This window comes from Staurois parvus, unplaced genomic scaffold, assembly GCF_062004578.1.
Source record: "Staurois parvus isolate SC_StPar_1 unplaced genomic scaffold, SC_StPar_1.0 ptg000673l, whole genome shotgun sequence".
NCBI classification, from domain to species: Eukaryota; Metazoa; Chordata; class Amphibia; order Anura; family Ranidae; genus Staurois; species Staurois parvus.
This window is the reverse complement of record NW_028318469.1, coordinates 328,146-345,715: the sequence shown is the minus strand read 5'-3', so window position 1 is coordinate 345,715 and position 17,570 is coordinate 328,146. Positions and strand designations below refer to the sequence as shown.

Below are 17,570 nucleotides of genomic sequence, written 5' to 3'. Positions count from 1 at the left end.
GTTGATCATCTGAGTGACCTCTGTCAAGGAACATGCTGAAGAATAGTAGTTGCAACTGACCGATGTATTTTGACAGCAGTGGGTGCAGCCGTCAAAACACGAGGAAGACATTGTCTGCCTTGTTTGTGTGGATGGAGGAATCAATCCACACAGATGAACTTAACAAAAAAATCTAAGTGTATGGCCAGCTTAAACCTTCTCCACTTCAGCCAAAACTAAAAGAAAAAATGTTTTGCCTAAAAGTGGGTGTAAAGCTGAAATTTATTTTATACCTTAAAAAGTGTTAGTAAACCCACAACAGTAAAATCAGTCTGTACATGCAGTAAAGCATGCTGGTTATACTCACTGTGGAATCTAAAGGGTTATTTCTCTGCATTGTGTAAAAACACTGTTTGATCCTGACTTCTCTGATCCTCCCCTTCTTCTAGTGTCCCCTTCTTTTCTCCTGATAAGACATATCGTGTGGAGACAGACACTCTGCACATGGTCAGTTTGGTGTGTATAGCTAGAGAGATTTTTCTTTTTTCTTTGGAGAGTGCATGTGATCAGCACATGGCTAATCAGCACTGTCCAGACAGAGGTCAGGGGTTCTGCATCCCCCTAGAGCAAAACGAAAACTCCTCCTTCAAGCTTTAACATGTGCTCAGCAGGACACAGAAGTCACAAGGGTGCTCTAACTGCTGATGAGAAAAGGTATTTAGCGGTTTATATTTAATCAAATTAATTCTACTTCCATGTGCTGTGTACTATGGGAGACCAGATACAGTGAATGCAGGGTCCTGGGTTTACTAACACTTCTCTGCATTAAGGTAGAAAACCTTTTAAGAGCAGTTCCCCCCTGAAGCCCCCCCCCCCCCCAGATACTCACCTGAGCCTGATCTCTGTCCAGCGCTGTGCACATCTGCAGTATCTTCTCTCTTTCTCCTGGCTCCCACAGGCTTGGACAAGAGCAGCGGGAGCCATTGGCTCCTGCTGCTGTCAGTCAAAACCAGTGACAGAGCGGGGGGGGGGGGGGCAGGCTCAAGCCAGAGTGATCTGAATAGGGAGTGAGCCTGCAAGAGTGACCACCATAGAAAGTGGCTTCCTATGGCGGACTCAAGAGCGCCAGCAGGGGACTCCATAAGAGGAGGATCAGGGCCGCTCTGTGCAAAATCATTGCAGAGAGCAGGTAAGTACAACATAATTGTTATTTTAATAAAATACATAAAAAAAAAAAAAAAAAAAGGACGCTTTAATATCACTTTAATGTTTTTCCACTTTAAATAAACTGTACAAGAAGTAACACCAATATTGTGCAAGTGATTAGGTTCAAGTTTTTTTTTTATATTTTTACATTTTGCTTGTTAGAGTTAAAAGACTTACATTTGCATTTTGTATCCATTGAATGAAATTAGTGCAATGTGTCAGTAACTCTTGTGCATCAGGTCTATGAAGGGCTTTCAGGAAGTCTGAAAAATTTCCTTGACCCAGAGAAAGAAGGTAGGAGTGGAAGAGGGGGCGTACAGAATCTGTGGAGTAATAAAATACTACATATTAACCATTATATAACTTTTTACTATACAATCTCAAGAAATGTATTTCTCATTATACAACAGTAGCTCATACAGTCATTTAACCCCGTGTGCTGAATAACTTCTTTAAGTGAACCTGGACGCCACTTTAAAATGTAGACAAATTGCAAGCCTACAGGGAGAAGGCTTTTCTATTAGGGCTTATGGAGAATATGCAGCATGCTGCAGTCAGGCAGCTCAGTGAAGTGGACTAGACAACCCAGGCTTGTGTAGGTCACAGGCGATGGAACAGGTCGCCAGCAGATCTAAGGTCATTTGAGGAAGTCAGCTGTAGGATGGAAAGAAATAAAGTGGAGTTGTACTTTAAACAGTACAGATTCATTTTAAAAGGCGCTGTGTGGACAACACAAAGTGATTTTACCAGACTGCTAAAGCTGGCCATACACTGTGGAAATGTTTCAGGAACCAAAACAAAAATTCACTCAGTGGGTGGCCCTGCTCTATTTGACAAAAGTCAAATGGAAAATTTGCAGTTGAGCAGTGGCTACATTTAATCAGATTGGTTAGGTTCGGGTATTTGGCAATCAGTGGACAACCTGTGGAAATTCCATAACTGCAGTGGAAGATTCGTTCATCCATACTGTATAGCATAGTGAAGGAATCTGTTTCCTTTGGTTCAGCCCACAAACGTAAATAAAAAAATATCGCTGTATGGCCAAGTTTAATAGCTCCCATTTTGGCCAGAAAGGCGTGTTTCATGCATTACTTACTATATTATCAGTTTGTACAGCTCTTCACATTAATCTGTGGACTCAAATCCAGCATTCACAACAGTAATGCTGCAGTGTAATAGATCTGCAAATAATTGAAGGCTGTAGGCTGCATTGAGACCCAGCAGTGTAATATCCAGTTTTAAATTGAACACCATCACAATGCATATGCTAATGCAGAGAGAAGCAAGTTACTGCACTGAGCCAATGAGCTCCTCAGGAATTCAATTGCATGCAGCCTGTTCATTCTGAGATAATATCTTTGTCTCTGCATTTCACTACAATGCAATATACAGTATGTGGTGTATAAAAACCAGTAAAGACATCTGTTGAAAACTGTGACTACAAATGTTATTCTTTTAAAGATACAGCAAATTTGTGAATGTGCGTTACGGTTTTCTCCTTGTTGACCTTCTCATAGGCTTATATACAAACATACTTTTAATCCAAGGTGAATGTGTATTGGAGAATATCCACAGCAATATGTATGTTTTACCTGTGGGGAGAAAGGGGCCTCACAACAGCTTAGGCTCCTAGTGGAGCCAAGATGATCTCAGGAACTTGGCTATAAAAGTTAAAATGTTTTCTCTACCTCAACACATTTTGGGTAGATTATTTAATAATATTTAAACCCCGGAAAAGTATATGTACAGTTCCTGTTTTAGCCCTCATGCACACTGGACATTTTTACAGCGGCTGTTTTTGACGTTTCTTCTACAGCCAGTAAACCCCCCAGCATGTTATCCTATGTGTCCATGCACACGGACTGTAATCAACGTTTTTTGGCAGGGATGTTTTTTGGCTGGAAAAAAAGACCCAGGACTAGTGGGTTTCTAGAGCAGTTTTTTAGTTGTAAAAATGCTATAACACTGAAAAATGCGGCAAAACATGGTAAATCATGGCAAGCCAGCATTTATGGACTTTTGTGACCAAAAAAAAAAAAATTATTTTTTTGGTGAAAAGCTTTAAAAAACACGAACGCAAAAAAATGCGGCAAAACGCTAATACAACAACGCTAAAAAAAGTCACGTTTTTAACATGACTTTACACAGTTAATGTTACCAGCATTATTAAAACGCCCAATGTGCATGGAGCCTAAATATGCCACTTGATGCAGCTTATGTCCTCTGTAAGAACACATATCTAGATATAAAGTTGTTTAAGAAAAGTGACAATTTGCATGATTTTGGGCAGTGAAATGAAGAACAAAAATGTAGAGTCAGATTTCCAAAGGTTAAACAAACCTTCATAAGACAATAGCTTCAGCTACAGTTTTTTTTTGTTTTACAAGTTTATTGAGAAAAATATCAATCAGGTATAAGCGATGCAGCACATCGCCGTATCATTAAAAACAAGAAGATACGAGGAGCGTTCAAGTCAAAGTGGGACTTTTGGGTTTATATAATAAAAGAACAAAATTTAAAGAAGTAGAAACCGCATTTATTTTTTTACATGCTCTCCTGCTACATTTTTAAACGTATCCCAACGTTTAACTAATGCCTGGAAAGCTTCAGAAATAGAAAGGTTTGTCAGTACGCTTGAACCATCCTAGGACAGCCTGTTCACTTAGTCATCATTGTGTTCACCATTCCCACAGAAAGATTCATCTCCTGTGCAATTTCACGATGGGTTATGCATTGATCATCCAGGATCAGGCTTTCTACACGCTGAATGTTCGAAAGAAAGGACTGCTGTTGGCTGGGAACCACCATGGCCAGAATCATAAACTGATGGACGCACGGCCATCTTTGAAAAGTTTACACCATTGAAATGTCTTACTGCGGCTGAGCGTCTCGTCACCGTACTGTGTTTGCAGTCTTCTGTAGATATCAACAAGCTTCACATCTTTGTTCACAAGAAACTTCATCGCCACACGTTGTTCCATGCACGCACCGACACTGTTGTCTGCCATCTTGATTAACAGTCTCTGGACTGGCTCGTGACATGTGCGCCACCAATTACTAATAGGACACACTTGTCACTTACTACTGTGTGTAGTTCCGCCACTCTAGCATCCTTCATTATACCTGTAAAAGTCCCGGTTCGACTTGAACGCCCCTCACATAAGTATAGACTATCTATCCATCTAAACCATTGTACAAATTTTTTTTTTTTTTTTTTGAGCGAGCAATACCCAAAGGGTTCAACGTATATTCCAAACATATGATGAAGTAAAAACTATAGGTGGGCAGATCTGAAGAAATGTTAGACAAATGTTGAAGAGGTAGTCCACATGGGAAATTGTGGGTTGATATCAGGACATTGTCAGGTCTGAAGGACATAGAGAGGGTAGAAAAAAAATGAGAAAATATAAAAGGGGGGGGGGGGGTGAGTAAGGAGTGGAAGAGATGTGACACACAGAGTAAAGGGGAAAGGAGGGGTTGGGAAAGGTAGTCACAGAAAAGGAATGTCACAACATTCATGAAGTAAAAAGCTTCTGGCGATAGGAGTCCCTTGGTTCAGATAATTGGGTTAATCTGAACCCCAGGAGTCTGTCCAGGTGGTCTATATCCTATCAAACTTCTTGAGGCAGTTCCTACCCACGTAGGTCAACTTATACAGGAAAATAATTCTTTCGCAGCATGCCATGAAGCCAGAGCAGGTGGTGAGGAAACTTCTACTTTAAAAGAATCTCTGTGAGGGCATAGCTACAGTCTAGCCAAGGGTACAACTGGTTATCAAGCACGAAATTCCTATCCAGCCAATAACCTTTAACTTGGAGGAAGGCTGCATCATCGTCATCATTCCACCATACCCAGGCTGTGAATATTAAACTATGATGTAATATTCCTTGATATCAGAATGGAGGATATCAGCATAGCCACGTGTAGACATGTGAAAACAGGAAACCTACCTTTTGCAGTATGTTCTTCATTTTCTGCAAAGGCATTTTGCTTTCTGTTGACATTAATGTTGTGGTAGGTGTCCTGTTGATAACCTGCACCCATATCTGGTTTACATAGTAAATGTGCACTGTGATGCCTAAAACTAAAAAGTGAAAACTGAATCAGCAATTAGTCCTTAAAATATTGAGCATATTGAACAAAGCACTGCAAAAAGCAATGATGTGTAAGTTACAACATTCTATGAGGACCAATCAGATATCAAAATGAAGTCAAATCATTAAAATTGTAATTGTAATTATTTCCTATGGGATACTACTGTGAACATATTCAGTCTTCATTTTTTTAATTTAATGGACATCCCATGTGAATAGAAATAGAGAAAAGTAAAAGGTTGCCCAATATATAAACCTTGATTTTATAAGCACCTAATTGCTGTAATAAGTGGTGCAGTTTGCAGAAACCCTTTTGATGGATCTCCTAATAAAGGTCCCTGACAGTTAAGAATTTGGGTGCAGCAACATGTCATTTTTAGTAGAAAAAAAGCCCTAAATCTCCTCAAGTGTCACACAATCCTGCAATTTAGTCTCATGGTAGACATTTTTATGGATATATCTCCTCCATATACATGTTCAGGACAAGATCATAGAGCTTAGCTTCATATCAAGAGTGGCAGAACAGACCTCCGAGAATGGCTGGGTATTAAGGTACAATCTGACTTTTCGGAGGTCTTTTCAGATGCTTCATACCCAATCATGCATTTTGAGGTTGCCTATAGAGCATGGACAAGGGAGTGAAGCAAAACACATCTCTGCCACTTTTTTTTCTTAGTCTCATGGTAGAAATGATTAGGGAAACATCTCCCCCTACACTTCATCACAACAAGATTATAAAGCTTAGTCTTATCAGTCAAAGGTGGCAATAGACCCATACACAGGTTGGATTGCTTTGGAGCATGGACAGGGAAATGGAGCAAGACACATCTGCAGCACATTTTTTTTTCCACAGGGTGAGCCATAACTATTGGTCAACTATTTTTCTAACCTGATCAGTCAACCTTCTCTCAAGAACTGTAAATCAGCAAGCTTTGATGGTGCTCACAAACATGATATTGTCTTCTAACCACAGCAAAATCTATGACTGTGATCAGCTTCGACAACTTCCTAACAATTTCCTGTGGTATCATAAAGAAGTATTTTTTTCCCAGGTTTATTAGAGTATAAATCATTTTGTTGTACTGTATGATGGGCAGATAATTCAGCAGGCACAATGAGGCAAAGATAGAACTCTGTGCTTCACACAACAGGTGTGTCTTAACTAGATTTAATGATTGGTTGCAAACACAAGAAAATACTTTTACTCAGGGCTGGAACTGTTTAAATAACTCAGTGGAGATCAAGGGAATATATATCAAAGGTGACCTCCAAAACAAAGGAAAACGCACATGGAGAGAGATGATAAAACAGGCAAATAACTGATCTAATAAATACCCTACATTACTGGGTGCTAAGAAAGTTGTAGTAATAACTCAAATGTTGCGTTCAAGGCGTAGCGGCCTTCAGTTATAGGTGGGATTCGTTTGGCTTTCAAATCTCTTGGAAGACTTGAGCCTAAATTCCTAGCTCAAGTCAAATGAGTGGGACTCCATTCATGGACAAAGATCTAGGGCTGGTCAATACTTAAAATATCTACCATTCAAATATACATTTAGGTAAACCAGTGATATTTGGATATTCATAACCTGAATAAGTAGTCTTAAATTTGTTTAACTGTGCAGACCTAACAATTAAAAAAATGTATATGCAAATTTACCTTATTTGGCTTTACAAATTTGGCCCGAGGATGCCTCAAACTAAAAGTCAAAGCTGAGCAGCACCCTTAAAGGATAAGTTCACCCTTTGACCAAAAACAATAAAAATGCACATTTTACTGCAGGTAAAAAAAATGTGTATTTATTATTTTTGGTTGCAGGAGCCTGTAAAGCATTGCACCAGTGATCAGCATATTGCTGGTGCCATGCAGGTCTCCTACAGACCTGACCGTATATCTGCTTGCCTGTACGGGCAAGCAGATACACTGACAGGAAGATTGAATGAACTACCATGGCGCTCCATAGCATTGTGGTACTTTGTTGAGAACAGCCAACAGCCGCTAAGGCTGTCAGGACTTTGTGTCATTCATTCACAGAGTTCTGTGAATGATTGAAGAACGTCATGTGGGTGCAGCCCGACATGGCTGTGTGGTTTTTAAATAGTGACAGCTAGTATGGGGAACTTCTTCCCATACTGCTGTCGTAGGGAGGGAAAAGGGGGGGGGGGGGTTGGCAGTGGAGGGAACATGTTACATGTAATATATTCCCAAAGCTGAACTTATCCTTTAAGTTTAATTGTTCCTGCCCTGTCAACTGTCTGAACTATTGGCTGATCACCAGCTGTCTCAGCTCTAGTGACTGACTAGCAAGTACTCCTGCTCTGTATGTCCGTCTTGCATTCAAATCTCAGCAGCGTGAGTTTCCTCTGAGTGATTCAGTTTACTCCTACAACTTAAAAGCATACTGGTAGGTTAAAAGAGGTCTGACTAAGCTTGTCTGACAGTGTGTATGGGCAACTATTAGCCTGATAGGGACATTATATTGTACGCTTCTACAGGGTAAAAGGCTGATGTGAATGATTCTAATATAGTCAGTAAAGTGGCACAAAATATGTCAGCACTATCCTATCCTAAGTGTATTATATTATGCCAAGGTTCTACTTTCACTTTGTTACTGGGGGACTCAGTCTCATCCTGAATTTAGTTGAACAGAACATACTCTTGTTGCAGCATACCCAGTGCTCATTCATATTAGACAGGCCAGTCATAAAACATAACCACAGCACACACCTAATGGACACAGAGAAGGCATTAAGGGTCTAAAGAAAACCTTTCACCACCGTATGAAAAAAAACACACATAAACCAAGTTATAAAACATATCCCACACTTTCCACTCCTTTACCCCATATGCTACACACCTTCACTGTACATTGTGTGTGATGCCATACCCTTCTCCCTTAAATGTGGGGTGCACGGTCATACACTTTGTACTCTTCTTCTGTATATAGTCATACCCCACCCTCTCCCTTCTGCACACCTCCCCTGCACATACTGCCTTCCCATCAAATCCTCCACACCCGTCTTGTACATACTGGCTGCCACCATTACCTCTGCACTCCTCCATTGGACATGCTGCCAGTAGTCATACCCTCCACATTCCTCTGCGGCACATACTGTTCACGTCATACCCTCTACACTCAAGCACATAAGACCCACTGTCATACCCTCCCTACTCCTCCCCTGCACATACTGCTCACTCTCATATCCACTGCACTCTTCCCCGCACATACTCGCACTATCCAGCCACACACACTGGTAACAGCCAGACCCCGCCATCATACCCTTTTCTCTACTCCCCTAGACAAACTGTCTGCCATCGTACCCTCTGCAGTCTTCTCCTGCACATACTGCCTGCTGTCATACCTTCCAAACTCCCCTCCTGTAGATACTGTCCACTGTCATACCCTCTGCACAGACTGCCTGCGATCATACACTCTGCACTCCTCCTCTTCACAGTCCACATACCCTTCATATTCCTCCTCCGCACATACTACCAATCTGAACATTCACAGGTATGTTAATTAACCAGAAAGGCTTTTTGTGCCCCTCTCTATATTGTAGTTGTACTTTGTTGCTGGGGACTGACTTGGTTAATACACTTTTTGCAGCACAAGCCTGTGTATGCATACCACACACATTGGGTGTTCAATGCAGCACAAAAAAAAAAATTTAAATGCATCTTTACTGGTTGAATGTGGAAATAGTACTTACCCATTTGTTAGCGGCTGAGTCTGCTGTCTCTTCTGGATCCAGCATCTAGAACAATAGCCATGCCAAGCTGGGTTACCATAGAACCCACAATTCTTTCTGCACATCTCTGGTTTGTAGACAAATCCTTGAAATTGCAAAGGCAAATACTCATTGTGGATAGGGGTGAGATTTTGTTCATGGTGAAATGGAACATGTTCCTTCCCTGGTGAAACAGAACTCATGGTCTGTAAGAATAAAAAAAAAAAAGCCCAATATAATCAGCAGAATGTGGAATGTGATCATTATCCCCAAACACACAGAAAAATGATAGCATGTTCAAATTAAAAAATATGTCTTGAAGATATTACTTATAGTACACCAGTTGTTCTTAATAAATTATTTATGACAACAAAGCTTTGAATAAACTTTTCAATTCAAGGAAATCACTGATGATAGAAATATGGTAGTGGCCATTGCTAACCTCATTCTGAAAATGCTTGGCTGATCTGGAGTTCTGCCTTCTTCACCTGCTACATTTATTTATTTCAGGTACTTATATAGCGCTGTCAATTTATGCAGCGCTTTACACATATACCGCATATTGAACATTCACATCAGTCCCTAACCCTCAAGGGGTGTACAATCTAAGGTCCCTAACTCACATTCCTACATACACATACTAGGGACAATTTAGACAGGATCAGACATGCTAACCACTAAGCCACTGTGCCACCCATACATGCTACATGCTTATTCTAGGTCAGCAAGTCAGATTTATCTTTCTAAAGCTTTTGCAACACCCTAAATTTGCTCTTAGTCACTGACCTGGAATGAGTCTCCACATCAATGTTTCTGATCTAATTCTGAAATAACTACTGCAGGCTTGTTCCAGGTAGCTTAGTCAAAAACCACTGAAGCCTCTGGATCAGCATTGTTACTAGACAACTAGAAAACAAAGAAGGTGTCTAGCAAAGGCTGTCCCTATATTTCTCTCTACATATGCTTTTTTTTTTAAAGGAGACCTTCTTGAAAACACCTGTGTGAGTAGAGTACGGATGCTTTCTCACTGATGCAGTGCAGTTTGACCATACTACGGGAGCAGTGTGTGTACCTGTGGGTTTGGTGCGGGTCATCTACAATTTCCCAAAGAGTTCCATTAGTTCCTGTGGTTTTGGAGTGCTTTTGGAAAAAGCAACAAAGATGCAGCATGCAGGAATTACGGTGCACTCTCAGGAAATGCACCAAAATCACAGGACCTAACAGAATTCTATGGGAAAGCACAACTAACCCACAGGTAGACTGCGCTGCTCCCGCGTTGTGCTCAAAACATACTTCATCAGTTTGAAAGTAGCCTTAGGTCCCATTCATACCACGCCTGTTGCTCAAAGCTGGCCCAGTGCAATGATAAGCTGAAATCCATTATTTCCTATAGGTTCAGCTCACACCAACATGCTGTGTTGATGTGTGTTGGGGGAAAATAGAAGATGCTCCACAATACTAGTATCAAGCGCAGATATTTTTCTCCGCAGGAATCTGCAACATGTATAAAACTCATTGAAGCGGACATGAAAACTGATGTGTCTGCAAGTGAAATCTGTGTGTCAGTTTACAGGCTGAAGCCTGCTGTCAGCTGATGTCACTCAGCCAGTCCAGGCTGGGTAAAGATCCTGACTGTAAAGTCAGGATCCACCCCAGAGTCTGGAGCAGCACTTGGCTCAACCTCTCAGCGAGGTGCTGAGAGCCTGTCGCTCCCTACCCCCTCCACAACCCAGTGCTCCAGTGAGCGCGAGCAGACAGCGGTGACTAACAGTCACTGCTCTCTACTAAGTGCGGCTGTGAACTCAGCGACCAGCAGTCATGTGATCACAGAGTTCTCACCCTTGGAGCCGGCAGGGGACAGCTGCAGAATCGGACTGATGCTGCATCCGCCTAAGTATGATTTAAAAAAAAAAAACATACTTTTCTTTTAACATATGTCACAGTGTATTGTGACACTTTGTTGCATTTAAATGTGGTGCAGTGCACCTCTTGTTCTGGTTTTACCTAGCACACATGTATTTCAGCTCGTCATTGGATTGGGCCTGCGTTCAGTAACTTTATATAATAAATAGGTGGTAAAGAGTGTTACAATTAAACCAGTTTCATACTGACTGGCATATTCAAGACTTTGGATATCTTTTTATATCCTTTTTGCATCTTCAAACGTTCTATGACCTTGTTACGCAGGTATTTTGATAGTTCTTTTCTGCTCCCCATGGGGCTGTATCTAGTCTGCCCAGTGCATCCACGTTAAAGCTAACAAAGTCATTCACTATTTATACAGTGACACTAATTGCAATTTAAAAAGCCACAGATGTGGGAAATTAAACTTGAATTGCCATTGTAACCTGTGTGTGTGTCACCTTGTGTGTCTGTACCAGGGCATGCAAACTTTTGATCATGGCTATTTGGGTGATTTCTGTTCTCATTATGATATAAAAAGAAGCCAAACAATTATGTGATAATAAATGGCTTCATATGATCGCCATCCTTAAATAAAAGACAGTTTTTTGGCATGATCAGTCATTTTCAATATCAATGCCAAAATGTCATGATTTCTGCCAGGGCGTGCACATTTTTGAGCATAACTGCAACCATCCAAAAATAAATAAATAAATAAAAGGGCACACTTGAAATTCAGCTTTATATACTGTATTAACTACAGCCCGACCGCCCTATAGCAGATATACTGCTACAGGGCGGCAGGGGTGTGCAAAATCACGTATATATATGTGATTTTGTATTTTTGTGTAGGGGGCATGCACGAGCCACGTGCGTGCCCTACCCACGCTGCCATTCGAGACTACAGCTGTCAATCACCGGGTCCCAGACAGTGATTCCCCACCGCTGCCCGCTGATTACCAAGCATCTCCGACGGGGAGGACGACTGCTTTGTTTACTAACAGTTCTCCTCTGTCGGCTCGGGCACACTGCTCTGGATGACTGTGCACAGCCATCCAGAGTAGTGTGCTTACAGTGAAGCCCACACACACAGCCCCCCAGTAAAACACTCCCAGCACACAGTTAACCATTTGATCACCCCTCATGTTAACCCCTTCCTTCCCAGTGTCATTAGTACAGTGTCAGTGCTTTTTTGTAGCACTGATCCCTGTATTGGTGTTACTGGGGATGTCAGTGACACCAAGTCAGTTCCCCCCCAGTGTCAGAATGGCAGCCACAGTCCCGCTGTAAATCACTGATCGCTGCCATTACTAGTAGAAAAAAAAATTCCAATATCTATACCGCCATTTGTAAATATAACTTCCATGTAAACCAATTAATTTACACGTATTGTTTTTGTTTTTTTTTAGCAAAGACATGTAGCAGAATACATTTTGGCGTAAATTTAGGATAAAATTAGATTTTAATTTTTTTTTTTTTTAAAAAGTTTTTTTTCTCAAAATTGTTGGCATTTTTTTTTATATATATAGCGCAAAAAAAAAAAAAACACACAGGTGATAAACCACCACCCAAAGAAAGCTCAATTCGTGGGAAAAAAAAGACGTACATTTCATTTGGGTGCAGCGTTGCATGACCACGCAATTGTCAGTTAAAGAAACGCAGCGCCGTAACGCAAAAAATGGCCTGGTCAGGAAAAGGGGAAAATCCTCACAAGGGCAAGTGGTTAATGATGATATCAACCAATATAGTGCCAGACATTATTTTTCTCCAGAAATCTGTACACAAACCTTTGACTGAAAGCTATATTTGTACTGTTTTATTAAACAAGGACTAAAGTGTTTGCAAAACAAACAAAAGCAGTATAACAAGCTTGAAAAAGAAAAGTCAAAAAACAAAAGAATAAACCTACACCAGATTTCTAGAGCTAGGGTAGATACGTGTGCTTGAGATACAATAACATTCAGAAAGTCGTACACATTTTCTCAAGCTGAGGGTTCCAGTTCAATTGGTGGGTTCCTTGACGTCACAGACCGTAGCACAGCCTCCCACAAGGTTTAACAATAGTCTTTTATGGTATAACTTGTAAGACACAGCAGGAGGGCCACACTTTGAAACCAGGAAGGAAAGAGTCATCTAGGAACATAATACAGAACCAACCCATTCTAAATAGGTGGCCCTTTCCAAATCTCACAGGAGTCACTATATGCGTGTGTGTTTTCCCACATACTACAATCATAACAAGGAGTTTGTATGCTTTGGAACTAATTCACATAGGCCCCTGAATCCGGGAACATTTGGCAGTCTGGATTCACTGCACATTCACCTACACATAAAATGTTAAATGGGTAAATGTTGACTTACAGTGGTAAATTATTATTATAATACAGGATTTATACAGCGCCAACAGTTTGCTCAGAGCTTTACAATATAATGGGAGACAATACAGCAACAATACAGTTCAATACAAGAGGGTTAGGAGGGCCTCTGAGCTTGCAATCTAAGAGATATTTTGGGTGAATCTTTAGAAATGTCAGAGAATGTAACAGGTATAAGCCAGGGGTGGGCAATTCATTTTCCTGAGAGGCCATATGAGAAACTGAAACAATTGTGGAGGGCCTAACTTAAAGCGGAGCTCCACCCGAAAGAGGAAGTTCCACTTTAACCACTTGAGCCCCAGAGGATTTCCCCCCTTATTGACCAGGCCTTTTTTTGCTGTTTGGCGCTGCACTAATTCAAATGATAATTGCGCGGTCATGCAATGCTGTACCCAAACAAAATTTACGGCCTTTTTTTCACACAAATAGAGCTTTCTTTTGGTGGTATTTGATCACCTGTGCGCTTTTTATTTTTTGCGCTATAAACAAAAAAACCACGAAAATTTTGAAAAAAAACCAATATTTTCTACTTTCAGCTATAAAAAATATATCGTAAGCTCAAAGTTAGTCATAAATTTAAGCCAAAATGTATTCTGCTACATGTTTTTGGTAAAAAAAATCCCAATAAGTGTATATTGATTGCTTTGTGTGAAAGTTATAGCGTCTACAAACTATCGTATAGATGCTGTAATTTATGCCTTTTTTTTGCTATACAGCGCTGCACTAACTCAAATGATAATTGCGCGGTCATGCAATGCTGCACCCAAACAAAATTTACGTCCTTTTTTTCACACAAATAGAGCTTTCTTTTGGTGGTATTTGATCACCTGTGCGCTTTTTATTTTTTGCGCTATAAACAAAAAAACCACGAAAATTTTGAAAAAAAAACAATATTTTCTACTTTCAGCTATAAAAAATATATCGTAAGCTCAAAGTTAGTCATAAATTTAAGCCAAAATGTATTCTGCTACATGTTTTTGGTAAAAAAAATCCCAATAAGTGTATATTGATTGCTTTGTGTGAAAGTTATAGCGTCTACAAACTATGGTATAGATACTGTAATTTATGCCTTTTTTTGCAATACAGCGCTGCACTAACTCAAATGATAATTGCACGGTCATGCAATGCTGCACCCAAACGAAAATTACGTCCTTTTTTCACACAAATAGAGCCTTCTTTTGGTGGTATTTGATCACCTGTGCGCTTTTTATTTTTTGTGCTATAAACAAAAAAACCATGAAAATTTTGAAAAAAAAACAATATTTTCTACTTTCAGCTATAAAAAATATATCGTAAACTCAAAGTTAGTCATAAATTTAAGCCAAAATGTATTCTGCTACATGTTTTTGGTAAAAAAAATCCCGTGCATTAGCGGGCAAACTGGCGCTATCTAGGAGGGGCGCTAACACTATCGGAAGTCACCAGTGACACTAATACAGTGATCAGTAAAAATCTGTTCACTGTAATCAATGACACTGGTGACAGGGCAGTGAAGGGGTTAACTGGGGGGGGGGAGGGGGGCGGTCAAGGGGTTAAATGGGATTTCTGGTGCACTAGCGGTCAAACTGGCGCTATCTGGGAGGGGCGCTAACACTATCGGAAGTCGCCAGCGACACTGATACAGTGATCAGTAAAAATTGGTTCACTGATCAGTGACACTGGTGACAGGGCAGTGCAGGGGTTAACTGGGGGGGGGGGTGATCAAGGGGTTAAACGGGATTACTGGTGTACTGGCGGGCAATCTGGCGCTATCTGGGAGGGGCGCTAACTCTATCGGAAGTCGCCAGCGACACTGATACAGTGATCAGTAAAAATTGGTTCACTGATCAGTGACACTGGTGACAGGGCAGTGAAGGGGTTAACTGGAGGGGGGGGGCGATCAAGGGGTTAAACAGGATTACTGGTGTACTGGCGGGCAATCTGGCGCTATCTGGGAGGGGCGCTAACTCTATTGGAAGTCGCCAGCGACACTGATACAGTGATCAGTAAAAATTGGTTCACTGATCAGTGACACTGGTGACAGGGCAGTAAAGGGGTTAACTGGGGGGGGGCGATCAAGGGGTTAAACAGGATTACTGGTGTACTGGCGGGCAATCTGGCGCTATCTGGGAGGGGCGCTAACTCTATCGGAAGTCGCCAGCGACACTGATCAGTAAAAATCGCTTCACTGATCAGTGACACTGGTGACAGGGCAGTGAAGGGTTAACTGGGGGGGGGAGGGGGGGGGCGATCAGGGGGTTAAATGTGTCCTAGAGTGTTCTAACTGTAGTGTAGTGCTTGTGTACTCACTTTTTGGATGTCTTCTTCTCTGTCTGGAACGGAATGTGTCCAGGCAGAGAAGAATGACATCATATCCTGCCCTGTGTATATGTCAACACAGGACAGGATAGGATAGGACAGGGACCGATCATGTGATTTCAGCCAGAAATCACTGGCTGAAATCTAATGATTGATCCCTCCTGGATCAAATCGTGTCACCCGCGGGTCGGCGGGAGCGCGCGCGCGCGCCCCCTGCCGGCGAAAGTGTCGGGAGCGCGGAACCCGTTTTTAAACGTGGTTTTGCACTCCACTGCCGCCCTGCACACGTATATACACAGTGGCAGGGCGGCAAACGGTTAAAAACTGGTCCCCCGTTCCCCATTAAGAATTGGCACCTTTGGGGAGCAGGAGGGGGGCGCAGGTACCCACTCCTGCTGCGATCACCTAGGCAATCGGAAGCGGACGTTGTCCTCCAACCCTCTCCTCCCCGTAGTCTTCTGGGACACCTGACAGGTCCCAGAAGACTACAGGGCCATTCAGGAAGCGCATGCGCAGTGGGCACCCGGCTGTGAAGCCTCAAGCTGTCACAGTCGGGTACCCACACTGAAGATGCCAGCGCGTGCAACACCAGAAGGCTGGTTAAATGGGCTGTGGGGAGGACACCGTGGGATCGTGGGACAGGTGAGTGGCTACAGTTTTTGTAGCTGCTGACTTTTATTTTTTTACAGTGCGAGTGGAACTCCGCTTTAAAGTGGTTGGATAAGGCTCAAGGCTTTTTATCTTCATGAATTCTATCCATGAAGGTAAAAAACCTTCTGTGTGCAGCAGGCCCCTCAGCCACCCCGATACCTACCTGAGCTCCATCACGATCCAGCGATGTGCATGAGAGCCTCAGCTCTCCGGGGACTCCCCCTCCTCACTGGCTGATACATTGGTTCCCACTACTGTCAATTACAGACAGTGAGTCAATGAGAAGAGAGAGGGGGTGGGGTCAAGCCGCAGCTGTGTGAATGGATATACAGGGCAGCAGCTTGGGAGTGATCCTGCTTGGGTGCCCCCATATTAAGCTGCTTGCTGTAGGGGCACTTGGCAGGAGGGAGGGGCCAGGAGAGCCAGCAGGGGATGTGAGAAGAGGAGGATCGATGCTGCTCTGTGCAAAACCCTTACATGTACATAAGATGTTTCATGTTTTTTTTTAATTGCCTTTAATATCACTTTAATTCTGCTTAATATTGATTTTGGACCTGGAAAGGTCCGTAGGTACGTAAACATATAGAAAACAAAAACCTGGCACTAGGAATAATAGGTACAGCAACTCATGAAATAGATCAGTTCAGTTGCCCGGTTTTACTACCCCCAGACCACCCATCTGAAAGAGCTGTTTCATGAGAACTGTAAAATAACTGCCGGGGGGCTGTTCACATGTTGTGACCGTGTCATTTGTAACTTGGGGTGCAATTTGACAAGCAGCACTCGCCCACTGAGTTCAAGTGGGCCGCCGACAACCGTGTGCAATGCACACAATTGCAACAACATGGTAGTATGGCATTGTAGGGTTAAATCAGCAATGAAGAGGTATAGAACACCTCTTCACCACCTGTCCAAAGTCCTTTTAAAGGGCCAGTTCACATGTGTTTCAGTTGCTTTTTTTTTTCTGCATCCAAAATGCACAGAAAGTAGGATACATGGCTGTCAATGCCATAGTTCACATCAGTGTGTGCAGTTCCAGTGCGTTCTGGATGCAGAAAAAAAAAGTAGAACAGGCTGCATTTTTTCTGCACAAAACTGTACTGGAACACAGTAAAATGCATCAAAAATGCACCGGAACGCACTGGAGTGCACCAAAACGCATAAAAAAAATGCACCGGAATGCACTGGAGCACAACAAAACGCACAAAAAATGTATTTGTTATAAAATTTTGTAAATTAGTAATTTTTCTCCTTCACTGATGTGCGCTAATGAGGCTGCAGTTATGGGCACTGATGAGGAGGCACTGGTAGGTGGCACTGATAGGCATCACTGATGGGC

The 17,570-nt window shown here is 42.0% G+C and overlaps 1 protein-coding gene across 1 annotated transcript in view; it reads right to left on the bottom strand.

Moving 5' to 3' along the window:
* The window catches only part of LOC149447682 (rab5 GDP/GTP exchange factor-like), a 36,755-nt gene that overhangs the window by 18,022 nt on the left and 1,163 nt on the right, over positions 1-17,570 (bottom strand). Inside the window, exons 2-4 of the mRNA XM_089652198.1 lie at positions 8,988-9,211; positions 5,136-5,269; positions 1,363-1,508 (exon numbers count right to left, since the gene is read on the bottom strand). Coding sequence (XP_089508324.1) covers positions 1,363-1,508; positions 5,136-5,269; positions 8,988-9,211 — 504 coding nt within the window. The remainder of the gene's footprint in view (positions 1-1,362; positions 1,509-5,135; positions 5,270-8,987; positions 9,212-17,570) is intronic.